This window comes from Mycteria americana, chromosome 5, assembly GCF_035582795.1.
Source record: "Mycteria americana isolate JAX WOST 10 ecotype Jacksonville Zoo and Gardens chromosome 5, USCA_MyAme_1.0, whole genome shotgun sequence".
NCBI lineage: Eukaryota > Metazoa > Chordata > Aves > Ciconiiformes > Ciconiidae > Mycteria > Mycteria americana.
In genome coordinates, this window is record NC_134369.1 from 24,828,677 (window position 1) to 24,852,205 (window position 23,529).

The 23,529-nt window shown below is 44.7% G+C and overlaps 1 protein-coding gene across 12 annotated transcripts in view; it reads left to right on the plus strand.

The window, feature by feature from the left end:
• Positions 1–23,529, plus strand: part of LDLRAD3 (low density lipoprotein receptor class A domain containing 3) — a 232,132-nt gene that overhangs the window by 95,757 nt on the left and 112,846 nt on the right. For 6 of the 12 annotated variants that reach the window (XR_012775892.1, XM_075502513.1, XM_075502517.1 and 3 more), the window contains exons 1-3: positions 18,026–18,122; positions 18,976–19,051; positions 19,482–19,614. Coding sequence is in view for 9 of the 12 variants with exons in the window: in XM_075502513.1 (XP_075358628.1) it covers positions 19,500–19,614 (115 nt within the window). In the remaining 3 variants the exon portion in view is untranslated. Of the gene's footprint in view, positions 1–6,257; positions 6,408–17,828; positions 18,123–18,975; positions 19,052–19,102; positions 19,337–19,481; positions 19,615–21,048; positions 21,179–23,529 lie in introns of those variants that run through there. The other 6 variants (XM_075502515.1, XM_075502514.1, XM_075502523.1 and 3 more) reach the window with 6 other exon arrangements.

The window sequence follows — 23,529 nt, forward strand, 5'->3', positions numbered from 1 at the left end:
GTTCAACATTTCCTGATTCCATAAAAGCCAATATATTGTCTTGCACCTTATGACGATTCTGGGTGAGCATCTAAACATCCCTGCCTCAAGGCCCTGGTTAATGCAAGGGCTTGTGCAATGTGTTATATTCAGTTAGAGCCTCTCTCTTTAAAGAAACAAAAGTAAGAACAACAAAAACAGAAGTAGGAGGGGGGAAAGGGAGAAATCAAAAATCTCCAGGAAGGCCTATGGGTCAGAAAGAGGTAGAGGCGGGTGAACTTATAGGCCTGGTCCAGAAGACCGGAAAATTCAGTGGGCTTTGGCTTGAGCGCTGCATGTAGGGCAAGCTGTGTGGCCACTGCTCCAGTGAGGAGAACAAGGCTTTTGTCTCCAGGCTAATCGGGCTGCCATCATTTGCAACACAAGTACCGATTTTGTGACAGCAAACCCAAACTACGAGGACCCTCCAGGCGTTGCCACATACAAGACCATGGAAGAGACCAGAGCCATACCCGCTGCCAGCCAGCTCCAAGTCTGGAGATCTTCCAGTGGGGTGCCATGGGTGGCAGGTTGTTACAGTCTTACTTGCCAATGGCCTTTTCCTTGCTGGGCCAAGAGAAGGGGCTGTATCAGCCCTACACGTGGTTCTTATTTCAAGAGAAGGGGCTGTATCAGGACTACACGTGGGTATGTTTCTTAAAAAAGAACAAAGGTGGGCTGTCATCAAAGAGAGCCATGTCCATACTGAAATCTTAAGAAGAGCCAGGGGAAAGACAATGTCAGTGTGAGGATTTCTGCAGCTCCACATCCAGCCTATAAAGACCATAGGCCCTACTTTCTGGCTCAATGAGCAACATGGAAGATAAGGGTGTTATATCTTCATTGAAAAGATTAATGTCAAGTGTGAGGATTAGTACTCTGCAGCACAAGAGATTACGTTTGGATTTTGCAAGCTTTCCCATTATTGGCTTTCTCCCTAGACAATCCCCACAGGCATGTGCCACCCTCCCTAGCCAACACGGAATCTCAGGGAGTGTCTCTCATTCAGCTGTATTTCCTTTTGCTCCAACTCCATGTTAAAGCAACCATTGCACAGACACTGTGCTTCACTGTGCAGATTTACTGGGCCTCTCCCATACACCTCCAGGGATAAAACCTACCTTCTGTATTAGAAAAAGAAAAGAAGCAAGTTTTCACCTGCCAGGCAGAAGGCCGTGGCCACAAGTCCTATCCCCAATCCAGCTGTGCCAGCTGGAGGTGGTACCTCCTCCTCCCGCTATAGCCACCACCGTTCATCAGCTCTTCTGGCAAACTGGTTTGTGTGAGCACTCCTGGTCCTGCTCCAGGCAAAACCAACCAGAATAACTGACAGCATCTACTTACATTGTTTAAATTAATCCAAGTCATTTTGCCTGAAGTGGATTAAGAGGTGCTCCGACTGGCAAGTCAGGGGAGAAATCAATGTCATCCTCTCTGAACCCACTAAAGGAAAGGCTTCTTCTGTATTCAGGCATCTGTGCTGCCAAGAGCCAGGAGCAAGACACAGGTGCATGCCAGATGGAGAGCTGAGGGGATCTGACAGCGAAGGATGTGCTGACAGCCTCGAAATGCAAAGTGCCTATGGCCTGACTTCACCCAGGAGTGTATGCTCCAGCAGCTGCGGCTGCTTCAAATAAGCCTGGGTTCAGGAGGTTCCTCGATTCTTCTGCTCTTAAGGTAATTTCTGGTGGTGTTTTTTGCCTCACCAGTTTAATAGCTTCCACCTTGGACAAGGCTGAGTGCAAACCTGCCACTTGTTGGTCAGGGCACAGGGTGCAAAGCCCACACTGCTGGTATCTCCAAGCATTTCAGCATGGTGCTTAGCTTGGCTCTGTCCTTTATTCTGTGTCTGTGTTCCACTGGCTGAGCAAAGTGCATAGAGGAATACTTCTTCCTGTTTGTGTTAAATGCCTCACTTTCATGAGGCAGAGACCCTGAACTGGAGGAGCTCTAGGTGTTGATAAAGCTGCACTTGAAGGAAAATCAGGGCTTTGTTCAGGAATCTCAGAGTTGCTTTGATTGTTTGCCTAGTAAGGCTTCATATCATAATAGGATCAAATACTCTTTACAGACAGTAAAACTGAGTCACAAAGAGAAACGGATGTCTAACTTTACACAGGAACACATGCCAAGCCAGAGAACATGAATCTCAGTGTAGAAAAGGTCAGGCTCCCAAAATAATAAAACAATTTAATTATCTGACACCTTTTCATTAATTATATATTTCTGTGCAAACTTTGGAACATTTTTACTCTCCTTTAAATTAACATTTTGGCAAAAGGGAAGTATTTCATGATGTAAGGTGGGTGGCTAGCTCTGACTGTTGTGCCTCTCTGTTTCATCCGCATAAGGATGAGAGCAAGGGAGGAGCACAGCGGCTACTCTGACCGCTGCCAGGAGGCAAGGTGTGAGAGGCGCAGGGCCACACCGGGTCCCTCCTGCCATGCTCGCCCCACTGTCTTCAGCAAAGTCCTGCAGCTTCTCACAGGCTTTCCCCTTAAAAACTGAAGGGAGGGTGAGGAGGAAAGTTTGTATCTTTATTTATTGCACAGGTTTTAAAACACTGAGTTTTTTTAATCTTTGTATTTCCTACATTGCTATTTCCCATAGCAACTCTACATCAAGTCCCAGCAGTTAGGCTGATGCCATGCAGCCAGGGACATTAGCACTTGCTGACCTGTAAATGACGTCACTCTCTTTGCATACTTAGTCTGTAGGACCCCACAGACTTGTAACCTGACCTGGAGCCGCACTGAGACCATACAGTTTATGCTCTGTCCCCACTGAGCTGCTGCTGAAGCAATGAAATCCAAGCGCTATGAAAAATGCATTTCAAGTTGAATAATTAAGAAAGTGTGGAAGGAAAGGTCCTGTTTTATTATGACCTATAAAACACTAGGAAACGGCCCCATTCATTTTGCCCAGTTTTATTTTTAATAGATTACTTAATGGGTTGCTGCTGAGGTAAATATATGTGTGTATAAAGAGAGTTTAAAAATGATTGTGCCCATACTAATGGCTCCTCACAATGTTAAAAAACAGAGTATGTGGAAATGTAAATTCCTCTATATCTTTCTTGTCAGTTTTTATTTTGCACCTTGCAGGAGCCCCATTTAATCTCTAGCAATAACTAATTTCCCCTCGGTTCTTAGCCTTGTCCTTCCTGCCTCTAATACCAGATTGGCAATCCAGTCACAAATAGTTAAAAGCAATATCGTAAGGTGAATATAATCATGGCCAGTAACTGGGCAACTGCCTGCTTAATCTGATTATCGGCCTATGACGCACTGTAGCCCGTTAACCTTGTTTTGACCAGCTTCCTGACACTTGTGGCACAAATGAAGTGTGATGTGATTAAATGAGACTGATTAGTTTTGCTCACCAGGACAATACCTGGCAGCTGCTGTGCTCAGGATTTACAATGCAGTGAAAGCTTTCAAGTCCCATAATTTAGCTATTATGATTGCTTTCCTCTGGCTGGAGGGATGACTGTCCTCTCCAAACGTGTAGTTTGGTGTGGACGCAACAACTTTTCTGTGGTCATTCCCTGTAGATCTCTGCAGGGCCCCAGCTCATCCCCCAGAAGCATGTCCGCAGGGCAGGGGTGGCTTTGATACACACCTGATGCAACCACCAGATTATAAACTGACCACATGAGAGAAAAACAGGACAGTGTGATGAGAGAGAGAAAAAGCAAACACAGCTCTATAAACATATTTGATATTCTAACTATATTTTAACATGTTTTTTGGGGTAGTTTTTGGCCAGATCTTTTAGAAGTGGAAGTATTAGTTATGTAATGATCCAAGTACTCTGTGTTAGGTTGTTTTCTAATGGTGTGAGCTGTGTTAGGTGATGACAGCCTTTCTGCTGCAAAAGGATCATTTCCCTCACTTGAAGCTTTGCGTGTTTTAAGGCCAGAAAGACTGTTACAATTGTTCTGATCTTCTGCATAGTGTTTTGGAGTGTCTCCCTTGGCGCTGGAGGGCAGTGCCTTTGCTGGGGAGAGTGCTGGGTTGCCTGCTGTTGGTGCGGTGTTCTGAGCAGCTACAGGTACATACATTTCTGCTAAGTTAATGTGCTGATACCTTTACTTCATAAAGTTAAAAAAAAAAAAATCTCTGCTAACCTTGCAAGCCTGCTATTGTTTACTGGAAAAGGCTAATAGGAAAAAAGGAAGGAGATACAAAGAAACAAGAGCATTAAGATGAAAAGAAAATAATTACCTTGGATGGGATATGAAATCAAGAACAATATTTTTCCTCTCTGTTATGGGCATTTATTTTTATTAGTAGAGTACTGGGATAAGGAGACATTGTTCTCCTAATGTAGTCAAAACAAACGTAAAATCCTCAGTCTGACATTGAAAATGACTGATGCTTGTGCAGGAGGCTGGGCTCGGGCAATCCAGATCACTATCGCCCCGTCTTCTCATGTATAACTTCGCACATTTCAGTTCACATAAAAGAATCCTAAATTCCTGCTCAAGAACGAGGCCTGTCAAATAAACATGCATCTGTGAGTCAAAGCAAAACGCATGCAGAATAAAAATGCCTGAAATTAGCAGTATAATAGAAGTTCTTCTCATTGACTGGATTAATTAGCAGAGCTTTAGGAGCTACACAAAAAGCTGCATGTGTGTGCAGGCACAGGGTGGCATGGGAGAGGGTTGAAACACTGAGCTCAGCAGTGGCAGGCCAGGGGAAACGCTCTCCTGGAAGACAGTAACTCAACCTTCAGCTTCTGGTAATTTTGGGAAAGATTTCATGGCCAAACACTCACATGTTCAGGATTACCTAGCAGAAAATTATATGACTGTCAGCAAAGTAAATTGTTTTGAATGGAGATGAACAAGGCACGTAAGCCAAGTCAGAGAACTACTAATCACTTGCGTGACTTTAACTGTTTCTAATTGCAGTGTCTAGGTCCTGGGTGCCTTAGATAAATGCTTATAATAATATAATGCCTGTTACAGGAGGACCAGCAGTATTTTGTATGCAGACATGTCAAGTTGACAAGGGTATTAAGTCCTGTGAGATGAAGTGCAGACAGGCCTGGTGCCTGCCACTGGCTTCTCCTCCCTGCCCACTGCCTGGGGTGACGCTACCACAGGGCCCAGCAGGACCTGGGGGGCCACCCTGGTCCCTGCTTCCCCTCCATCTGCCCTTCCCCTCTCCCCCCGGTATGCCACCTTGGAATATTAAGCCTCAGATGGCCCAGACATGGACGGGAGCACTTCATTGCTCCTGTGACATGTTATTAGTGGGCGCCAGCAGTGCCCAGGGCAGGCAGGGGGCCACAAGGCTGTTTTGCTTGGAAGCAGGCACCCCATGTTATGGCATTTTTAATATATAAGCACAGTACTGCATCCAGCTAACACGTGCCAGGCTGCTTGGCACTGCCAACCATGGCATGGATGAGGCAGCCTGGGATGGAGCCTCTTATCTGCGAAACCCAGGTCAAAGCAGGACAAGTCCAACCTGATGGCCCCCCAGTGTGACATGAAGCCCTGGCAAGCTACCAACAGGCACAAGTCCAGGTTTCCCTGCTTTGCTCCCCTTTGATTGTCCAGCTCTAGGGAAGGAAGCCCTGAATGGGTACTAGAGGCAGGTACCTAGCCCAGGCTAGCAAAACTAGAGCCTGGGGGCTTCCCAGAGCTTGTGCTCAGTGGTCCATTTCCTTCCCCAGGGAGGGACCGGTCTCTGCCATGTTTGTAGGCTTTGGCCATCTGAGACCTCACACTGAACATCACCTAGCTGCAGTGGGAAGGCAGCTGTCTGCCTCCCCAAAAGCAGAGAGGTCGTCTCATCACCTAAGCAAATAGCCAGATGCTGCACCGGACTTGCCAACACATTTATTATAGCAGCGTTGTACAGAGGTCACAGTCGTGGGTGAGGTCTTCCTCAGGCTGAGCACAGGGTTAGTGCATTGGGAAACTATCATCCAAACGGGTGAAGAATAGAGGGGAAACAATCGCAAAGAAATGCTAGGATTAGCTGTTGGCTTACAAAAGGGAAAATTAATGGAATAGGATATCCTGTCGGTCAACTAATATAACTCACGCTGGGAATGGATGCCAGCACACCAGTACTCTGCCAAGGCAAAGACTTTCTGGGCTAGTCCTACAGTGTGAAATTACTTTCCCATTCCTGGTGTAAGTCCCCATTCTCTCTTCTGGAAGCAGGTTAAATTCAAAGATGTGTTCTCTATTTTTAATAGCCGCCTTGTTTTTTTTCCAGGTGCCTGCTTTTGCATTTCTCTGATGTTTCCTGTAGGGGTAGTCCTCAGTGATTCCCTACAATGACACTCATGAAGACAGACTGTTAAATATGAATCACAGATGCCATGAAGAATTCCCTGATATTGCTACCAAGAGGGAGGTGGAGGAGGTAAGAGTTAAGGGCAAAAAGCAGTATCATAGCAGAAGTTTGTTCAATCCTACATGCTGCAGGAAATAATTTTGTTAATGTAGTGTTGCAATCTTTTGAGAGTATCCCTCTCCTGGAAGGATTTCTTGGAAGCTCTTAAGTGCCTTTGGTAAGTCTTTGCATTTAGGCCATACATCCCTGGTATGGATTATTTGGAAACTCTAGCTCCTGCTTCAGAGTAATAGGGCAAAGCCTAAGCATTGGTTTAACTCTTTATCTTTTATTCAGGACAGGATTGATGCAAGGTAACAGTCTGTAATAACATGCTGGACAGAAGTTGTCTTGACCTGGTGATTTAGATTGCCTGACGTTAATAGCTGCTTCTTAGCATTCCTGTTGCCTAGCTTCCTGTTTACTTACCATTTGCTTTAAAGTATCTTAACAGACTTGATGTGGTATCAATTCATTAACTCATTCTTTCTCTGTACAGAACAGAAAAAAATTGTGTCCTCCTGCCTTAGTGATGAAGACAGAAAACTTGTCATGATGGACTAATGCTATTGCTAGGATCCCTCTCACTCTTGAAAAAAATACTTTTACAGCTTGTTTTGCTCTTTTAGAGTCTCCAACTCTGCTTGCCATAGGATTCTCCCGATCCTATTTTTCTTTACTCATCCATTTTCTATGCTTTACCATCCTGACTGACTGTACAGGACAGAAACTTATACATAAATATGTTCCGAAGCTGGAGCTTTTGTCTTGTGGAGAAATTAGAGTTCAGACAGCTATCTTTTAAATGACACCTCTCAGCTGGTTTCAGGACAGCTTAATCTGACTTGCTACATCTCAGTGCTAGTTGCAATTTAGCCATTAATAAGGTCAAACTTGGAAAGAATTGACTGACTCAAAAATAAAGCTTTTAAAAGAGGGTTAATAAAGATAAATCCCATTTTCATGCCATCCCAGCAAATCCAGCCACCAGCATTTCAAACAGCTCTGCTAGGGCCTGACTTCTGCCCTAGCGTCTGCTGTTTAGGGGAGTACTCCCTGTTTATATCACTAAATTTTTACAAGCTAACCCAAAGGAATGCCTATACAGCGCTCTAGTCAACCTTAAGAGGCTTCTAACAATACACTAAATAAATAAACACTCAGCCTTTACCAAATAACCCAAATCAATCAACCCAGTGGCCATGTAAGTGCAGGACAACCCATGCTAAGTATTTGTGCAACATCTCATGCAAAACTGTAAGTGTAATACAAACAGTAATGAAGCTATTTCATGGGCATTAGTACCAGCTTCTAAAAAATGAATCCATTGGACTTTGGGGCCATTTTGTTTTCAGAGCCAAATTTGCATGGGTTTCGTACGGAATTCCAAGACAGTGAAAACTATCTTTTGTTTTCAGTTCAACTCTGACTCACACCTGTGAGACACTTGTGTCACCATAGCTGATTCAGATCCATCTGAGTTCAAGCAGGGTGGTTCTCAGGGATCTGAGTACATGCTGCTGAGTGGGGAAACCCAAACCTTCCCTCGTGCAGGACATTCGCTTTCTGCACAACCCCTGCTGTTATGCAACCACATGCAAAGAAACAGGGATCACTGCTGCTTTCTTCTATATCTGCTCCTACACCTACTGTTAAACTGGTACCTTTTACCTGAACTCAGCTTGTGCTGAGGTTTGACTGTAAGCCTACATGATAGAAATAGCTTCTCTAGTAGTGATTCTATGGTGTTTCCCTACATCCATGAAGGTTGTACTTTGTCTCTTGAAGTCAGCTGCAGTTACTTGATACCTTGCCACCCCTTTGTGTAACATGAGCTTCACCTTGGTGGCCCACCATGTGTGGATGTGTGGCTTTGTACAGTGCTCTGTTAACTCCAGCTGGAGTATGAGCAAAGGTGGCTTCTCTCCTAGTCAGTGAGACAGGAAAGAACATTTCACAGACATAAGCTGTCCTGTACTGTAACCCAAAGCTGCTCCTTTTGTTGGACAGAGAAACAGGAGAGTTTTTTGCTGAGGGAGACATGCTGGCCAATGCTAGGCCAAAGGGATCTGCTGGCTGGAGAGTTTCAGATGTGGCTGGAGCTGCTGGGGTTCAAATTTCCATTCTGGTTCATGGCACAGTCATTCATTTTGCAGGTGGTCCTGCTGATGCTCCCAGCAGCCTCTGGACCTGAAAAGCCCTTTGTGCTTCTGGCAAGTGAAACAAATACCAATGCATGCATAAGAGAGGTCACCTTGGATTTCCATACAGACAGGTTTTCCTTTTTTCTTTTTCCTTTAATGAGATTTCAGGAGAGGGTGAGGGAAGGTGGCCGAAATAACATTATTATGGAGCTTGTAATTGCTTATACAGCTTTCTAACATACCTGTATTCACAAAAGCATGATGGAAGAGAGGCAAGGGACTGGCTGCTCTCTGGACCGTGGTAGGGAAGGGCAGGGATGCATGCAGGGGTGGAGGAGGGCTCTTCTGACATTGCAAGAATAATCTAATCTAGGCCATGATAATTTCCTACTGGCTCAGCATCAGTTACATCGTTAGCCTAACACTGAAATTAGATCTTGCCTATCAGTGACATTTGCTTTCCTATCTGGACCATCTCTGTACTGCTGTACTTCCTGGCTCAATTCCTCTGGGACCAACAATCCCAGTTATGTCGATCCAGACGTAGCAGAAAGCTTTTACTGAACACTCCCTGCAGACAAGGGAAACCATCAAAGTGAGTGTTTCAATATGCCATTGCTCTCTTGTGTAAAATAAGAACAACTCCATGTTACAACTTGGGATCTTATTCCCTTCCAGCTCCCTGCATTGATCACAAACAAACAGCATATACTAAAAGGATATGCAAAGCATATCCCTTATCTAAATCCATACTATATCTATGTCTATACTGTGTGCAGTCCAGCTGAGACAACTGAGCTGGTGGGCCAGGTTCATTCAACAGTTGCTCCTCTTCCTCTGTTAGGCACTAGGAAATAGAGATGCAGTATTTCTGGCTCCTGCATCAGACCTTTGGTCATAAAAGATTGTGCTGTGATCTTACATGTTAAGCATGGTTTAGCCAGCACATTTCTCAGTTAGGAAGCCTCAAAGTGTTCAGAAGTTGTGGCAAGGAAATGGGAGATGTGCTTTCCTCAAATCAGTGCTGCCAGAGCCACCACACCAACAATGCTGCAAACACTTAAGTTTTCCCTTTTCCCCATGCACGCAAAATGACGTGTCATTAAGAGGTCCTTGCAATAACCAGTGAGTTCTTCACTTCTGAAAACTAGGGAAACCTGGACAAGTTCCTGTGTGGGTCATAAATTTCTACTGAGCCTCCTGTGCTTCCCAGGGTGCAAACTTCTTGCTGTACTCACTACTGATGGTTGCACCTCAGGGACGGAAGTGATCTGAGCCCCAGCTTGAGTACTCCTTCTTGCCCCACGAGGGCTGCAGCTCACAGGGTGCTGGCTCTGGATCCATAAAGAGGATATACTTCACTTCAGGCGCAGCCAGTCTGATGTCTGTCTGTAAGTGTATGAGCTGTCACACTGCGGGGGGGGATTCATCTCCTCTTAGCTTCAGACATTTCCAGTGCAGTTGTTTCCACTGGAGCCAGACATTGTGGGCTTCTTTCACATTTGATGGAGAGAAATAGGCATTTCTGGGGATTTAGCTCATGCTGAAGCAGACATTTAAAAAGTCAGATGAACCCTAGAAGTGCTTTCTAGGAGGACTTTATCCTTGAACAGCTTGAGGAACATTAGTCATTAAAAAGACTGAATTTTGGACAAACTCCAGATTACCATTTAAAAATACAACATTTTAAGCAAACATTTTAATGTAAGCAAACATTCATTTTACCCTTGGTAGCAAACACAAAATGACTTAATTCACAGTTTTTCAAATACCAGTCAGGTTCCCAGAGAGGAACTGCAAACACCATGTAGATTATCTTCTCCTGACATCTTGTTGCCTTGCATTTCAGGAAGGCTTAGAAGAGAGAAGATGGGTTCCTTTCTTCACCTCTTACCTAATCACAAAGTAATTTTGTGGTCAAGACCATTTTTAAAGGTGTCTGATTAAGGACCTCAGGGTTCAATTCCAAAAGAATTAATTTAAGATCTGGCACTCAGAAAATTCAGCTTTAGCTTAGGTCTTATTTTCCTATGAAGGTTTTAGGATCCTGGCTACTCCATTCTCTTCCACCTTGTATTTTTAACGAGTTGCCTGCTTCTTGTTACATTTCCTCTACCCTGTATACAAAGGCATCAGTGTGAGATAGCACCACATATTTTGTGAAAATATAAAAAAAATAAATTCCCACGTACACCCATAAAAGGAGGCTTTCATGATGTGTTTTTTTCATGACCTGGAGCAAAAGAGAGGCACTCTACTTTTAAAATAGGTGTTAAACCAGAGGCATGAGTTAAACTCTCAGACCTTCAGGTGGCATAGACACCATAGGTGCTGTAACAGTTTACTTTAGCTGGGGATTTACATGCATAAGGTAGTTTTATGGCATTTTCCTGCAAATTACAGCAAATTTTCATCATCCAGACATATCAGTTAAACTTTTGTTATTTATTTGTCAGAACCTCTTTAAGGGACAGCTGCAGATAAACTGCTGTGGTCCTACTAGGGGATATGTATTGATCTGGGCATTCATTTATTGATTATCTACTTTACTGACAAATAATCCTCTCTGTTTGCTTGTCTTCATCTACTTTAGATTCTGGAAGCTGCCTAGAAATTTCACACACTGCCCCTTACATTAATGGAAAGTATTGATATGCTAATTGTCCAGGAGGCGATCGGAAGACCTGGGGACAACATACTCATCTTGCTGTTCAACATGCTGTCTATGATTACTCATTTTGAAATCATTAGCTGAAAATATTGACATGTTAGGTAATGAATAAAACTCATATCAAAGAAACAAAGTTACTTTTTGAATAAAAAAAAAAACCCTGCAAATGCAATGGATTTCTAATGAGTCCCTCCAGAAAACACAAGTACTCAGAAGGTCAAGTACAATAAAGCTGTAACCTGAGTAGATGAGGGGTGGGGGGTGAGGAGCTTGCAAACAAGAACTCTGTCTGGCTTTGTGAGAACTGTAACTATAGAACTGCCTAATTTATATGTACATTTATAAATATGTAAAATGGAAAAGAGGCCATATTTTTGAAAGTGCTTTTATTTTGCAGTTGAGTCTGCTAGTATAGCCTCCTGCCGCTCCACAGAGTAGGATTAAAAGGTAAAACAGGCATCAGAACTTTCCACCAGCATTTCTGATTTTGAACTTTGCCCTTTGTATCAGAGTAGCTGTAATTGGGAGTTTGCTTGGCTTGAGCAAGGGATGTGGGGGTGTGGAATTGTCTAGACAGACTGGGGCAACCACGTATGTTGCGGGGGGAGGGGGGCTGGGAGTGGAAAATCTGCTCTGAAAATGCTCCAGCTGAAATTTAACATAGCTCAGAATAAAATGGGGAGAAGGAAAAACAGCTGTGTGCCACCTGAGTGATACAAGTCGGGGTGGGATCCTGTACCTTTTGTGTTATCAGGGAAAGTGTCGATGTCACCCGGTAATACTCGCAAGTTCTGTCATGGTAGGTAGAGTGATGAGCTAAGCCCCTTGCCCTGCTGTCAGGCTATGCCCTAGGACATGCTGCTACTGCCATGGCATTACAGCCTCCTACCATGGCTTTGGCAGTAGGGGAGAGCTCAAAACCAAGTGCATCCCGTTGCGCTAACAACAGAGCAATCGTGCACCACCGCTGATGCAATTTGTGCTAAGGAAGGGCAGGACAGGACTGAGATTGTGAAGCCCAGGGTTATTTCTGTGGCACAAAAAAGAGGAGGAGAAGGATTTTTGTCCCCCACTCCCCCCAGTCCCAAAATCACAAGCAAAGGGTAGGTAGGAGGTAGACAGAGGAAGTCAAGCAGTGATGAGCCAGAAAAAGTGGATGAGGGTCTAAAAACACTCTCAGAATGTGGGGTAGTCTCCTGGAGCACAGTGTGGCAGCCCCTTCACTGTGGGTCAGTAAGAGGGACCTAGGCAGGGGATGTAAAGATTTACTGTGCAATGGAGAATAGTCCCACGTTGCCCAGGGTATGGGCAAATTGACCTTGCAGGCCTTTTCCATCTCTGGTTTCTGAGTCCCAAACAGAGAATTCCATTACAGCTGTAGGTCAGACTAAATGGGAGCTGCGCAGCAGGGGGCTCTTTGCAGATTGTGTGAAGAAAAAAATGAAAATGAATGGGCCAGAGCTTCAGGGCCTTCCCTTTCCATAGCACTAGGACAGAAAAGCCAGTGGCTATTGTAGAGCAAGGAGTTTCTGCACATTTTCTAAAGTGCTGAGCCCACAGCCTGGCAGGAGAGGAGGAAGATGATTTAACACTTAAACTAGCTTAATTTTTACTAGCAGAACATCCCAGATGGGGTCCATCATAACATACTTTTTCTGGATGCTCTTTAAAACCCTTTTTGCACGCAGAATATAGAGTAGCTCGAATCTGCGGAGACCACTCCTAGTATTAACCATTTGCCTGCCCCAGGCAGCTGTGAGGAGTGAGCTCCTGGGAGCACAGAGGCAGGCCATGCCAGCTTAGCGGATGCCTAAATCCAAGCCTGGCACTTCTGGAGTTCAAGGAAATGTGCATTAGTTTGCCCAGGTGCTTCCTGTCACTGCAGGCTCTGGACCCCATGGTATGCAGGGCACTGGGGAGGCTTGTCTCACTCTCTCGTTGAGCTCCATTGTAGTTCAATTTGTTGTTTTGAGAAGGCTGCCAAAGTAATTGCACATGTCTGAGCAATTACAGACATGTAATTGATGTCTTACTTTTGATTTAATTCTTATGTTTTGAACTGGCATAGTGATGAGGACCACATCAATGCATACATTTAATAACCCTTTACACGTTAAGATGTTATGAGAGAAGCATACGAGTGATATCAGTGATATCTGAATGCCTATTATGACTCCTCCTTTGAAAACTGATCTCCGACTCTGTTTTCTGAAGAGAACAATGTTGCAACAGTCAGGAGAGCGTCAAGCTTGATGCAGAGCTAAAGATCAAAACATTGCAAAGCCAGAATGGAGATGAATTCTAATGGACAGATGGATATAGGCTGATATGCTAATATACCTGTTTAACTTGATAGATGTTAATGATGATGACAGATTTATAAATGTATTTGGATCTATATATATAATTTTGCTGCAATATATTAAAAATGGGATTATTTTTATTTTGAATCCATCAAAAAACTGTTGCTAAGCACAGCTCCAAAATCGCTGGCTTGCTAAATGGCAGTTCAGTCATATACAAAATATTGCAATATATTATTACAAATTTTTATCCTTAATTAACACAGTCCTGACTTTTCATCATCATCAATCCTGTCACTGGGCATGACACAAATAAATGACTAGAATTAATTTTTTTCAGAGCACTATTTCCAGATAGAAGCCAGCAAATTTAGATTGCATCTAGAGACATTATTGCATTTTGCTCTTTTATCTCAAAACAGTGTGAACTCCCTAAAAAAATAAACTTCTAGCTTATAGAATGATTGTGAAATTAAATATGAGTTGTATGCTGAGCTGGTTAGAAACGAGAAATGAAAAATCTGAGCTTCAGCTACAGCATGCTGAGCAATGGTACCTCCTAGAGAGGTCAGGTTCTCTTCGAGATGCAGATCCTCTGCAATGTACTTACGAATAATCCTTTGTCCCCCAGAGTAAGAACCCTCAGGTCTGCCAATATGAGTTGAAGACACTCTGTTGTCTACAATAACCTAAAAAGAGCACTCTCTAGGTTAATAGTTGGCAGATATTAGTTTCAATAAACATCTGGATAATTTTTTTGTAGGAAACCCTTTATGTTATTGGTTATTTTTCATCTGGGCATCTCAAAAGAATATGTAACCAAAAAGGGATTAAATCCCACAATCCTGGTGGCAGGTTTGCATTACAAAGGTTAAATGCCTGCCCCTGGGCAGCACAATACATGGAGAGAGAACTTTATGCCAAAGCCAGATATCCTTACAGCTTTTCTTCTACTGTCATCAGACACCCAAACTTTGACACACAGTTTGCTGAAAAAGCACTGATTTATTCACAGATTTGCCACAACAACATTTCTAAGCAGGGCAGAATATAGCTATGATGTGGATGGAGACAAAGATTGTGTATCTCTTACACCTAATTTGGCACCCACACAAGACAGTACTCACGCAGGGCATCCCCAACCACCTTAGTACTTCCATTACATCTGTCCTTACTTCAGCTTCCCTGAAGCCACCTGCAACCTTCGAGTGCAACTATGTGAGCCATGTGGACACTGCCGTCACATGCAGTTTTATTAAATGCTGTTTGATGTCAGGAGATTGGGATGTTTGTAAATTAGAAGACTGATGATTCCCTTTCAAGATAGGGCAGAAGATGAAGCTGCATTTGGAAATTAAAATCCAGAAGAAAAATCCCACATCTTTTAGGGTAGTGAAGGAAGCGCCAGAAACTTTGGCTAGTAAATATTGTGCTAATATAAATGAGCCTTCTCTGACAAGCTTTGCTCTGAAGAGAATTTCCCTTTCTAGCCCTTAGCCATAGTGCACAAAGCTACAATAAGTGGCTTTCTTGTAATGGATCCTGCCAAGACCACAAGCCAAGCACAGCTCTTCATTACTCCAGCATAATTTACCATGAAGCTAATAGAAGCAAGAAAATACTCTTTTTCTCAGAGTATATTCCTTGTTTGTTCTGATCATTGGCTGGTACCCTGCATTACTAGTAGCCAAACAGAATCTAGCTGCATTCTGAGCAATCTGAAATTATTTATTTATCCTTGCAATATCTTTGTGGTGTAGATGTGCTGTAGTTCCATCAAGAGTCAAAGCATGGGTTGACAAGAGTGACTTGCTCAAGGCCACACAAAATCTGCAACAGAGCTGGGATCACATCTTGCTTCCAGGTATAAAACCAGAAATCCACCCCGGTGATATGAAGGCAGTTCATATGATGGTAAAGTGAATCAGAGTGCATATTGTTGACCTGAGGTCTGTGGTCCCACTCAGTTACAGATACTCAGACCTCTTGTTTGCTGGCTAATCTAGCTTGAAGTTTGCTAGTATTCACACATACCACTCAGAATGGACAGTGCACCTACACGTAAGATAGCTAGAAACAGGATTTAATTAGAATATAGGGTAGGCTGTGGTGATCAAACACAGGACTCAGCTATACTTGGCTAGCTCCTTTCATCCCCTTTTCTCTTATTTTCCCATGTTTTTTCCTCCTCAATCCACCTCAAATCTTCTCTCTCCCCTCCTTTGGTCTTTGCCCTAAACATTGTATAGTGTCTTGCATGTTTCCAAAATGCTGTTCCCATTGCACCCCTTAAAGTGTCCTATACCATAGGCAATAACCACATTTAGTTTGCAAGGCATCTGGGAGACAGTTTCCTGGTTGACTTATCTTGGCAGGCTTCACACCAGGTAACAAGGTCTAATCAGTTTTCTCTGATGTACTTGGGAGCAGCCAATGTTGTGTGCTCCATTTTCCGTGATGAGGTTACTGAGGTTTCTCTGCCTGTCTTTGTTCTCCCTGTGTCTTTGTGTTTACAGAGATTACACTTTTAATCACATAACCCAAAACCCACAAGGTAACGAGGAATCACGCTGGACCCTTTATCCTGTGCTGACTAAGAAACTGAGGTGAATAGAATGCTTTTACAGCCTGAGAGCTTCTCACTTAATCTCTTAGCAAACTAGAAGATCTTGCTTTTTGGTAACTGCCAAGGAGGCACCCATCCACCTTGCTTTGACTCTTAACCCCTATTGCTGCATGTAGTCAGGGGGAGTTGGCTGGAGCCCACTGAGTGGTGAGATGGGTCATGCTGGGTCATCACACTGGGAGCCCAGGCAGGAAGGGCAGCTGCTGGGGATTGGCGTCCTGGCAGGCAGAGGAAATTCCCACAGCCACATCCCTCAGGGGTCAGAAACTGCTCCTCCATCTCAAACCCCTTTCTGGAAACTAGTTCCCAAGCTGATTTCCATGTGGGAATCAGCTATCAGGGGTTAAAATACTGTTAAAGAACTAACAGAAGCTAAATCTAGATACTCAAATAAAAGTCTTATTTTAAATAAAAAATTAAATTCATCCTTCCAAATGATGTGAAATCCTTATCAATAAATCTTCTCAAGCTCCTCTGACTATGTGAAACATGAATTGTTAAGAATTCTGCTTGAAACAGTATTTTTGTGCAGATTAGCTGAGCACAGTTTTAGAAATCATTTGGCAGCTTTTTACTGTTATAAACTAGCTTTAATTCTTAGCTAAAATACCTTCTGCACTAAGCCTTCCTCTTCAGCTATTAAATACATGCTGCAAGCTTTTTAGAGAGTTAAACTGTATTCTGTACACATGCAGATCTACTTATGTACTTGACACACACATGGGGGAATACTTTACAACTAAAAGGTACCACTTAATGAACAGGCAGTGATTTTCCCATAAAAGCAGAATGGCTTATGTGCTAATGTGGGTGTCTTCACTCCTGGTCATTATATACTGAAAAATAATGTTCCTTAAAAGAAGGCCCGCTCCTCCTCCCATTGAAGCCAAGTGGGATCAGGATTGGGCCCCTAGACTTAAATGCAGTTTAAGTTTCCTAAATGCTGGGTTTCAGAGCTTTACAAGGATATTAAATCCCACCGACTAGTTTTGATTGACTGGCTATAATGAAAATGTCTCTTGTCTTCCAGTTAGGGAATGTAGATGAGAGGAGCATGTGTCAGAAGATGGAAAGGGAGGCTTTTTGAGAGCAACATACCCCTTCCTTATTGCAGAAGGGGCAGAGTGAGCATTTATGTGCCTCATGAAGGTAAAGCCTGTCTGCAGGGGTGCAGCTCTGACCCAGACTGTTCCAGGTGTCACTAAAGGGCTCCCGCCTGCCGCTACACGGCAAGTAGGTTTGTTGTATGACACGCTAATGCCACCACAACCCTCCAATCCTCAAAATTGTCTGTAGGTGTCTGATGGGCAACAGATCTGAGAAAGATGAGGCGGCTCTCAGTGGTTTGGTGTGCTGCCGTGATGTGCTATGGGCAACTCGCTGGCGGTCGCCAGCAACAACCTCCCAGTGCCATCAGCCAGGCTCAAACAGAGCTGCGCGATCCCCCAGCACGGCAGACGATAGCCGTGGAGCAAGAGGCCGGGTCACCGGTACGTCCTTCAGGGCTGTCATGCTCAGCAACAACCCGAGCCACGCTGCCCGCTCTCCCGAGCAAGAGACCAGGATGACCTTGCGAGGCGGGCTGCCAGCAACGCCCTATTCACCGGGGATCCCGGCTGGGCTTTCCCAGGTGCGAGGGCGGGCAGCGAGGCCCGCGGGCCTGCAGCCCCCGCAAGACTTCCCGGCCGCTTCCCAGGCCTGGGGCGTGGCCCCGCGCCGGTCCCTCAGCGGCGCCCCGGGACCAGGTCCCGCCCGGGCGGGGGTGCAGTGAGCCGCCGGCGGGACGGGCGGGTCGGGGCGGTGGCAGCGGATGGGTACGACCGTCCGCCGGGGCGGGGCGGCGGAGGGCACCGCCCTCGGGCCCTCCCCGCGCCCTCCCTCCGCCCCACCACCCCCGGCCGCAGGCTCCATCGGGACCGGACTGGCGGAGCGGCCCTGAAGTTTGCGGAGCGGCTGGTGCCGGGGCCATGTGGCTGCTGTGGCTGCTGCTGGGCTCGGCGGGTGAGTGCGGGCTTTGGCAGCGTCCCGGGGCGCTGCCCGGGAGCGAGGGGGCGTGCTCCGCTCGGCGGAGGAGGGCGCCGGGGCCTCCCTGCCTCCCCCCGCCTCCCTTCGGCGGCTCGTTGCGGGCTGGGCCGGGGGCGCCGCTGGCCTCCCCTCCCCTCCCCTCCCCTCCCCTCCCCTCCCCCTGGCGGGCCGGGCGCGGGGCATCGCCTGCCCCGCGGCTCGCTGGGTGGGCCGTGCCGGGCGGGGATGCCCACGGCGGGGGCGTGCGCGCGTCTCCGTCCCCTGTCTCTCTCTCTCCCTTCAGGGAGTGCTCGGGTTGGTCCCGGCGCCCCCGCCGGCGGGTGTGTGGGGTCGGCGTGAGGCGAGGCGCCTGGAGGGGTTAGCGGGGCCAGGGCGGGCGGGAAGGTTCCGGAGCGGCCGTGGGGGTCGGGCGCCCCTGGGCCGAGCCGGGCGTCGAAGCCGCCGCTGGGCCGAAGAGGCCGCCGTCCCGCTGGTACAGTCTGGGCCGGGCCGACCCGGGCCCCCTTCTCCCTTCCGAGGCCTTCCCGGGGCGGAGGAGGCCGTCGTGGGTGCAGCTGACCCTCCCGCTGGTGGGTAGGCGGGCTGGGCTGGTGGGGCCGCCGCAGGCTCTGGCCGCCGCAGCGCCGGGGTCCGTGCACCCGTGCCTGGCTTCACTTGAGGTGTTGAAGGGGAATTTCCTCCTTTTTATTCACATTCATCTTTGTAGAAACTCTTCCCCCCCCACGGTCGGCATATGTCTGTCAAAGTCGGCGAGTTGATGATGTTTTGTGCAGCTTTGCTGCAGGTGTGAATTATTTCTGCAACATGATCTTAGCGGGCTCTTTTCCAGGCAGTGTAAGTAGCCTGGCTGCATGCTGCTGTGTCTGTTTCCGAATCGTGCCTTGGTGATGAAGTGATGACACACAGTGGGTAAAACTTAGATTATCGAGTTCAATTTCTTTTTTTTTTTTCCGAAGAGTATTTGTTGTAATGAAGAACTGATAAGTTTTACAGCTTCCATGATAAAAGTTTGTTTCGAGTTTGGTGTAGATGAGTAGGAAGGCGAAGAAGCGTAATAGGACTTGCAGTGTTTTGAAATTGCATAATTGCAAACTTCAGCTGCGACATTCATAAGTCTTGTGTAGGTTTTGGGTGTCTTTGCAAAACTATTTCAGCAGTTCCTTTTTTGGAAGGCTTTGGGCAAAGCTCAGGTTTGTTTATCTGGATTGTGTTGCCTTCTTCCTTATTAACTTCCATTTTACTACAGTAATGTTGCCAAAACTTCACCTAATAATTCACAACAAGTTATATACCTTTCCATGTGTTTAATATATTTGCTTGTAATATCACCCTTAGATTAGCACGGAGGGTTCCATGCGACAAGATACTGATCTTTACATACGAAGATTTCCCAGCCACCCACAGCCCATGTTCCTGCCCCACCTTGGCCTGGGGGCAGTGACCAAGACGACCTGTTTCTCATATGGAAGTTAGTACTTCAGCTTTTCGACTGCAAACTGCCATTCTTGTACAACAGTTACCCTGCAGTTATTTAACCAGAGGCTCTAGCTTACTTTGGGGCATAGTCAAAGAGTTTCTGAAACCTTTTTTTTAATGTGTTCTGTTTTTATTTTGAAAAATAAAGTATGAGGTCTTTGGGGATTTGTTTTTTAAATTCCTCTGTATATTTTGGCACCCCTGCGAGCTTCCCACAGGGAGAATTAGTTTGTCTCTGCCTGGCCTTCACTCAGTTTTGAATTTTGGTTCTGATAATTCCTGAAAATATTTCTTTTTCTGTTGAGACTTTTTTGGGTACAGGGAAACCTTGAAACCCTGGGGATCAATTTCAGTTAACAGAAAATAAATGTGGTATAATGTCTTTGTCTAAACAGTTGTTCTGTTAGTGTGCAGAAGTAACTGTTGACTTGGATTGTGTCAGTGAAGGTTTGCAAGGTAAAGTTTGATCTTTTATTTGCATCTTTATTCTTAATATTACAGTTGAATCAAATAGTGCTTTTGATCCTGAAAGCAGATATCTGCATGGGAGAGGTTTTATATTTTTATGATATATAGTGTGAACTATATATCATATAGTGATATTATACCAGGCTGGTTAAATTTCAGTTTGTAACTGCAACTGATCATTGATCAGAAAGAGACTATTGATCAGCAGCTTTAACCTCTGTTCCCTCCACAGGAGCTCCCCAATTCTCTTGCTTTACTTTTCCAGTCCCCACCTCGTTTCAAGTCTCATCAAGCTCTCGGGCGTGTGCACACCCAGTCTCTTTCATCTCTCCGTGCTCTTGCCAGTATAAGCAGGTTGTGCTCAGCTCTGATCCCCTTCTGCTGCCCTGCATGTGCCATGGTCTGACCCAGTTCCCAGTGCTTTACTTTGGCTCAGTGTCAGCCCAGGAGTTCCTGGATGTAGGTTAGGTCCTGCAAGGATTCCCGTTAACAGTTTAGACTGTAACAATATTATCGGGTTAAGTTAATGTAGAAGAAGGTTTGTTAGCTAGAAAACAGACATCTATGTTTATCTTCTTCCACAGTTTGTATTACTTAAATAATACAAGCTGAGCTACACACAGTTACAGTGAGTTTAGGAAAGGATTGCTTCAGAAAATTGCAAGTACATCACAGCTGAATAAACCAATAAAATGTAAACAGTCCCTAAAAGAAAAATGAACTCTATAATCCTGACTACCACTGTGCTGTATCTTCAAGACAATTTTTTTTTATTCAAAGAAACCTAAATCTACTGAATACATTTTGAACATAGATTTACATAGTTTTTTCTTCAACCTGTATGTAATCCATTAAGGAGATAAATGATGGCAGGAGTCACAAATATTTAGCTAAATGAACTGCTTTTAAAAAGTATGATTACAAAGTGAGTGGAAAAAGAAACTTACTCTTTTTCTGACAACTACAAACCTTCCTGTTTTAACTGTGAAGAAGACTGACATTTTTAAGACCCACAACTGGCTGGAGAATCAGAATGCAATGCATGGCCAGAATTCCTGAGTATGGTCCCCAACATGTCACAGTTCAGTGTAAGGACCTTTCTGATGGATAAGCCGGATATATAATGTAGATATTATACCTCTTAAAATATGCTCAACTTGCTCTGGATTAAGGGGAGGCTTTTGTGTCTTATTCCCTCCAGTCTTTTGTTCTAATACTGTTGGAATCGGGACCCTGTTCTGCAGACAGCATAAACATGCAGGGCCACACATATGCTTTCATTGCAGTTTGCAACTACATCTCAAAAGCTTGGAAAAAAACAGAACATCCCCAAAATCAAACAGGGGTAGGAGCTGCTTGAAGAGTAATGTTACCACATTAATCTGCATTGTGTAATGTCCGCTAGCTTAAAACTTCCACATACTACGAAGGAAATACCTAGTATTTCCTTACATGGGTCTTCATTTGTACTGACATTCAGAGGTATTGCTTTTAGTAGAATTTCTTTGCTGAAAACCTCTACATACTGCATGGGAAGAGCACTGCTGAATACTGTTCTGCTCTACTGCTGTCTAAGTAGAGAGAGCAAGAAAACCACTCGGAGACTTGTGTCTGTCCTGTGTATACAGTAGATCTGTTTCGTATTCTTGATGCAATCCTCTTAAAAACTCTTAAACTGGGTCTAGTGCTCCATAACCAGTGTTTGTCTCTCTCAGTACACAAGCCAGCTGCAGGCTTGTGTAGCACGTCAGTGTTTTAGAGATGGACAAGGATTCTTGTAGTAGCTTTGGCAAATCAAGAAAATTCCAACTTTGCAAAGTAATAGGAGAACTGGGTGATACACAACAAGCATTGGATAGTTGCTGAAGGTGTAAGTCTGCCAATGGTCGTTGATGAGAGCAGCTGGGAATACTAACCTTGGTGCAAATCTCCACATCCATGCTGGGCAGAATGTTTGGGTTTTCTCACAGGAGCCAGTGCCCACAGACAGGTTCTCTCAGATCAGTTTCTGGTTATCAGATATTTGAGGCTGTTGTCAGACTCTTGCAAGTACATTTTTGATGCAGGGACTGAAGTAAGCAGATGATGGTTTTGTGGGTTTCATGTAAACTTCAGGGATTTTGAATAGTGTCAGGGAAAGAGACGTGTCCTTGGCTAGACTTCCTTAGGTTCCTGTTGCTCCTTGGGTGTGGGGAGTTGCAGGGCCCTGGAGCTTCCAGCCATCCCATCCCACTTGGAATAACTTTGCTACAGCAGTACCCTGCAGTTGCCAAGGGCTGTGAGGGTGAAAGCATGATTGCAATGTTGCAGTCACATGTTGTGATAGGAAGTGGAGATTAACTATAAAATAGGTAGTAAAAATGCACCTTTCATACAAATGTGAAATGAAATGTTATAAGCTTACAGTCAGTCTGCAGTGCCTGATACACTGGGAGACTAGCAAGCTCCATACTTCTTTGGATGAAAAAATTTCCTGGTGATAATATAATATGTTTGTGGCAACAGTAACCTGCATCCTACTTCCATTTGTGTGCTGGTTATCTACCAGGTGAGGAATAAAATTGTTCCCTTTGTTGTAAATCTGGTAGACTGTGACAGGGAGATGATGGTTTGTTAGGTAGCAATGATGAAATGAGCTGAGGTTCAAGCATCTCTCAGTTTCAGGGCAGTAGTGTAGGAAGGCCTAATACAAAATTAATTTATCGCCTAGGGACAGACTTTGTTTTGTGTTTGGTTTTCTTATAATTTTAATTTATTTTTCCAAACCGGTAAATCTTGCCAGAATAGTTTCTATGATATATCCTGTCCTGTGGTTGTGCGCTCTGTCTGTGTAAGCAGAAATGCAGTAATGGAGCAGGCCTGAAAAATCTTGTAGTGCGAGATCGGCTGTGGTGATAGCAGTGCTCTCCATTTCAGTATCTTGTCCGTTGTGGAAGCTAATGAGTTTTATAAATTGGTAGGAAGCCTTGTAGGCTGTCACTGTTCAGTTGTCCTACCTGCTGCAGACTGAAGCTGTGGATGTCTTACCTTTGGTAGAAGGCACTCTGTGATAAGTATTTAAATTGGCGTTTTCAGTGTTTGAATTTGAAAACAGTTTCATTATCAGCAGGTAGGTTTTGAAGATGAGGAGGGAGAAAGATCTTATGTCTCAATAGTTGTTCTTGGTTTGGGGAATTTTTGTCTTTTCAAGTATTAAAGCAAAACTCTTCTGCTCTGGCAAGATCTCATAACAGGATATGCTAAGATACAGAATGGAATATTTCAAGTGAAACCAGTTTTAATGATGTATTTTAAGGTATCTCTAAAGTGAAACGTTGAATGACAGACTGCCCTTTGCCCGAAATGCAAGTAGATCATAGCTGAAGGTACTTGTGTAGTCAGCCATTAGTATAATTAGTTTATCATAGATTTACTGGCTGCTGAAGAATTTTTGAGGGGC